At 42.1% G+C, this 6,000-nt stretch overlaps 1 protein-coding gene across 1 annotated transcript in view; it reads left to right on the top strand.

Annotated features, from left to right (window-relative positions):
- ISM1 (isthmin 1) overlaps positions 1-5,688 on the top strand; it is a 41,871-nt gene extending 36,183 nt beyond the window's left edge. The window contains 2 exon segments of the mRNA XM_041474120.1: positions 835-924; positions 2,582-5,688. Coding sequence (XP_041330054.1) covers positions 835-924; positions 2,582-3,099 — 608 coding nt within the window. The 3' untranslated portion in view covers positions 3,100-5,688.
- Positions 5,689-6,000: the final 312 nt, after the last annotated feature.

Here is a 6,000-nt window from a genome sequence, read left to right on the forward strand (position 1 = left end):
TTCTACATCTAGTGCTGGAGTTAAGGCAAAACTTTATGATAATTTTATTGAAAATTGGCCTGAGGCTGTTTTGAAGCTTTGCAAGCCACTATTATGTCCCAGTTCAGGAGATCTGGAGAAATTTCATTGGCAAGAAGATGGACGGTGAATAGACTTTATTATTAACCATATAGTTATCACATATTAAAGATCTTTCAGTTCTCTTTAGAGGTCTTTAATTCAATGGAGAGGAAAGGAAAAATAAAACTAAAACCTACTTCTGTTAAGCCTACATGACACAGAAATGCTAGGCACACCGATAGGCTGAACTAAAGCAGCAACAGAAGGATGTTTACTTTGGCAAGATCATTTTTCTGGCAATCTCTGTGTCTCTCAATTGGTACCAAACAATTAACTGGAGGCTGCTGGTAAATCTTGATATGTTGAGATCCTGATATTTTATTTGACAGCTGTAAGTGGTGGGGATGGAATTGCTTGGAGAGGTTGGTTATCTCTTGCCTACTCACACCTTTTAACCCCTTGGCACTGGGAGAGAAAAAAAAGCATCAGTCTTCTTGTAACAGCATCATTCTTCCTCGAGAAATGGTTGCCCACATACGGAGATGAGCTTCCTCACCTGTCTTCAGTCCTGTCACTCTGTTTTACCTTATTAACAGCAAAGATTCCTTGGTCATTATGGTTTCAAAGGAACAGCCCAGCAGCAACTTCAGAATGGTTCCCTGCCAAAACAAAGCACCTTGCAGAGCCTGGGGAAGAAGGGGTGGCAAGGAGGCAGCTGGTTCCATTGTGTTTTAATGGGAAAACACCAGCAGCACTAACACGTGTTTGTCTTAGGGATCGAAGATACCTTCCGGACAGCTGCCACAGAAGTGAGTTTACTTGCAGGGAGTGAAGACTTCAATGCAACCAAACTGTTTGAAGTTGGTAAGCAGCCTAGTCAATCCTTCAGTAACAGATAAGAGACTTCCTTAGGATTTTCTCAGTCCTGTGGGATCAAGATACTGAGTTTAGCATTAAAAATGTCAATAGTAACAGCCATTTATTGTCTTGCTCATGTTTGTGATCTGAAAATTTACTTTGGTTGTAGAATCTTTCTCCCCTTAAGTCTTATGTTTGTCTCATCATAAAAGGGTTATTTGTTGTCCTAATTCAGAAAAGAGCTGTAAGACTCCACAGTAATGGAGGGGGGGAAAAAATCAAACACTCTTTATTATTTTGATTAAATAGCCTCGAATGGAAGACCCTATAAAAGCATTTTCATTTCATATAAAAGAATACAACTGTCACATCAGAAGAAAAAAAAAAAGACAAAAAGACAATGAGTTTTATGAGCATGGATTGCTTTTATAGCTCTGTGTGCTGCAGTGGGAGTAGCCAAAGCAATTTTATAGGGCATGGCTTGATTCTGAACTATCTAAAACTCAGTCCAACATCTGCAATGTTCTGATTTCGTCCCTTCAATGAAACCATAGTGTGGCCACTCAGAGACACTGGATGCTGGATTAATTGAATAAATAGTGTAACCCAGCACCTCCCTACTATGGTGGCAGAGCACAATAGTTAATGACAGCCAGGATGAGACTCTTTAAGGAGATAGAAAAACAGGACACAGATCACTAAGTAAATATTTTGCAGGAATGTGTGCTGTAAGAGTTTTAGGTCCCAGTTAGTTACTTTCCTACAGAGTCCTCTTAAAGTAAGTGTGGAGCAAGATATGCAGGCAGTTTTGGACAGCCCATAGGATGATACAGACACCTTAATTAATGTTTTAGGTAGGAGATTCTGCCAAGAGCCTTGCAAAATAATGAAGTGCTGGTATTAAATATGCTACTGGTCTACAAATCTCTTTAATCCCAGCTATATGTCATGCCTCTGGCACCATAAACTCCTGCTGATGTACAGCCACTCTGATCTTATGTCACATATGCCCTTTTAGAAGCTGAATCACTTTTGGCTGCATTTGCCAGATAAGATGTCAGTCTCCATGTCTGAGATATTGATGCTTGAAAAGCGTATATCAAATAGAAAAAATTTGAGTTTTTTTTAAATTCTGAATTAGGGTCTAAAATGTATTTCAGAAAGAGTCATACAAGCCTTGTTTGCTATCTTGGAATCTCTAGCATCATCTCAAACTTAGTCCTTCATCATCTGACTGCCATTTTTCCTGTTGAGTGTGTTCTGACTAAAGGTTCTAACTGGAGATTGGCACAAAATCACTGTGATTTCCCTTTTTCTGCTGCTTACCAACCCGTGGTAGTGTCTCTTGTGCCACATGGGGATATCAATAGCTTAATTAGAATTATCTGGGTAGAAAAAGTGTCACAGATTCCTGCTGGCCTGGCTCTGCACTGTAACTCAGATTAGCACTGCCTGAGGCACTGAAGTCAGTCACAGGTGATTTTGTCTGACAAGACAGCACAGTAATACACTCTGGGCAGGGCAGCAAACTGTGACTGCCCTTCCTTTCTACAGCAGAGCACTGGTGCTGAACAGCTTCACTTTGCTCAGTTGCTATCACTGATCACACTAACTGGGATGCTGCTTGATGTATCTTAAGTTTCCATTTCCTGCCCTGACACAGATACTGATAGCTGTGAGAGATGGATGAGCTGCAAGAGCGAGTTCCTGAAGAAGTACATGCACAAAGTGGTCAATGATCTTCCCAGCTGCCCTTGCTCCTACCCCAGAGAAGTTGCCTACAGCACTGCCGAAATCTTTGACCGGCTCAAGAGGAAGAACTTCCGCTGGAAGGATGCGAGTGGTCCAAAGGAAAAGCTGGAGATCTACAAGCCCACAGCACGGTACTGCATCCGCTCCATGCTGTCCTTGGAGAGCACAACGCTTGCAGCGCAGCACTGCTGCTATGACGACAACATGCAGCTGATCACCAGGGGCAAAGGGGCAGGAACACCCAACCTGATCAGCATTGAATTCTCAGCGGAACTCCACTACAAAGTGGACATTCTGCCTTGGATCATATGCAAAGGGGACTGGAGCCGCTACAACGAAGCCCGGCCTCCCAACAATGGGCAGAAGTGTACAGAAAACCCGTCAGACGAAGACTACTACAAGCAGTTTCAAGAAGCAAGGGAATACTGAGAAGATTTTCCTTTTCTTCAGATGCAAAATAGCATTCGTTTCCTGGATGCCAAAGAACTGATGATGGCTGCTGCATTGGCTCCTCGACAGGGGTTGGTCAGTTCCTTTCTAATGAATGTATATAATTGTAATATAATACGTAAGTATTTTTCACAGTGTGTGTAATTTATAAACACATATCTCTCTGTCTCACACACACCTATTTTTGCATACAGACATACATAAGTCTTGTCCTGATAGGATTTTATACTGCAATAACATTCATGTAATAATGTGCATTTCATTTTATTTCCCATCTGTAACCTAATGAAGGGGGTGGGGGGGGGTAGCTGCCATCACCATCAGGCCCCAAGGCCCCAGCTGAGGAGGCACATACTTAAAAGTTGTTATAAACAATAGGATTGAAGAATGTACTCTTCCATATGGGAATGGTTTACAAGATTAATGCACCTACAGCATCAGTTTTCTCTATAATTGGTTTCATGACCAGTCATATCTAAGGAGGGAAGAATTTTTTTTTGGAAGGGTAATAGTCAAAAGTGAATACAGAAAATCCCTACCAATTTTTCTCTTGGAATTCTTCCTGTCACCTTCTAGCTCAGGTATTTGCAGTCCACCTGGGATAGGCTTGCAGGAAGATGTAGCTGTGGTTTTCCTACGGGCCAGAAAATGTCCAGGTGCAGTGGTTCTGCAAGAGTTACAAAGAGCCCCCTCCTGGAGACATCTCTGATACAGAGCTGCAGCTGTTGGGGCTTACATCTCCAGAGCAGCTGTGAACCTGTGAACTGAACATGCTGTAAGTCTTTGGAGGAGTGAGGGCAGAGAAGGAATCCATGTCAAAGGACCAAAAAGATCACAGTTCCTTCCCAGATTTTAATATGAAGAATGTTTGGATCTGCTTGTTTCTTTCTTTTAATAAAAGGAAGTTTATTATTTTAGAGAACAGTAAAACTGGAATCCACAAGTTCCCTGGGATGAAAGATGCAACCAGCCCTTTTCCCCCATTTTTCTCATGCTGAATGCAGTGTCCTACAGCAGAAGCTATTCTTTAAGGGAAGCTTTCTGGGAGGAACTACTGGTGTCTTAAAGTGTCTTAATTTTTTTAAAAAAGCTAGCATTATTTTTGTAAAGTATTTATTGAATTGTAACAATGACTCACATGTGGGATGTATAACATAAACGGTTTCTATAGATGGAACTTGATTTCCAAGAGCACAACTGTTGTTAGGCAAAGGTTTTATTTCCAAATTTTTATAAAGTTCAAGTTTACAAACTGTTATAAAACAGCTCATATCTGCATTCTGATGAAAGATTAAAGTTACACCCTGGGTAAATAAATACTTACAGTTCCATCTTGTGAAAGACTGCCTTGCTGCAAGTCAGTGTGTTCATTTGGAAAACTAAATGTCACTAGAGAAATGCCTGTTTTGGGGTTATGTGGTCTGACACACATATATGGAACCTCACACAGAGTTAAAGCTGACTGGCATTGCAGTCAGCCTGAGCTCAAAGATTCAAGACGGACACAAAAGGCAATTCCCTCTGCTATATACATATAGACACACATAGATGATATTTAAGGTCCCTTCCAACCCAAACCCTTCTATGGCTTCTTGTAAATCTTTTCCATGTCTCTGTTGGCCTCTGGGGTCAGGTTGATCGTGGGCTCACGGACGGACACGTGCGTGGTGCCATTAACACAGCACAACGACCCCAGCTCTGTGTTGGCCTGCCCAGGTGGTGCAAACCAGGGGCTCAAAGGCACTCTGGGCTGTGCACACCCAGTCTGACCCGTGCTGGAGGCTCTGCCAGATCTGCTGGGCTGCAGAGCCCCAGCACTGTGCTCCAGGTCTCCAAAAAACACAGCGCTCCGGGCAAAGCCAGCGCACATCTGCGCCAGCGACGGCTCGGCTGAGGTAACCTCGGCAGCTGGAAAACTTGGCCAAGGCGTCGGAGCATCCCAGAGCCAGGCTTGAGTTGGTGGATATGTTCTAGCACAAGCTGGTAGTAACAAAACATGGTTAGTTGAGAAAGAGGGTAAACATAGGGATCACCCCTTATTTTTTATAGAAACCAGATTTTGTAAATACTTGCAAGGTCATACGAAGGCGCCACTAGCTCGTGGAGCCAGTTAAATTGACAGCAGATGGATGAAAGGCACAAGGAGCTCCAGGATCCCTTCACAGGGAAGACAGGTATTTTCAGGGAGAAAGCTCTGCTTTTTTCTTAACAATGTGGAGGGGGAAACAACATTCTCAGGTTTCTCTGGGAGAGAGATGAGAGAATTGGTCACAATTCTTGAAATATAAAACACATCCCTGCCCTTTGTGGATTAGTAAATTATGGTTCTATTGAGAAATGCTACTACACTATTAATACAGAACATGGCACATAAAGTGTCAGGGAAGAGGAAAAATTATTCTAATAAATGAAATGATGCACAAAGTTTCAAGTCCTACCACTCGTAATTTGCCAAGGCTGGAAACTCTGAGGGAGCTAAATAACTTCTGATAGCACCTACCAGGTGTTTATAGGATGAATCCTGGAGTGCAGATTGAGATAGTCTCTTCTCCCAAGTAACAGTCTTTATTAAAAACAAAGTCTGTCCTACTTCATAATAAATTATGATCCATTCGGAGCTGGACTGCTTATTTTATTTTATTTTATTTTATTTTATTTTATTTTATTTTCTCTTTATCTCCTTTCCAGTGACCAAAACTGTACATTAAATGCCTTTGTGTAGTAGACTTTAGCAAGGTGATGGAGGTTACCATGGCCAAATTCAGCTCCATCTTTTAAGTGTAGAACTCTTCATATTAGAAGAAGGCCCAAGGAAGGGTTTGTGCCTCACATTCCCAGGCACAGGGCGGTGGTCAGGAGAAGCTGTTGTTATATTTCTTA

This window comes from Pyrgilauda ruficollis, unplaced genomic scaffold (assembly GCF_017590135.1).
Source record: "Pyrgilauda ruficollis isolate IOZ18807 unplaced genomic scaffold, ASM1759013v1 scaffold31, whole genome shotgun sequence".
Classification (NCBI taxonomy): Eukaryota; Metazoa; Chordata; class Aves; order Passeriformes; family Passeridae; genus Pyrgilauda; species Pyrgilauda ruficollis.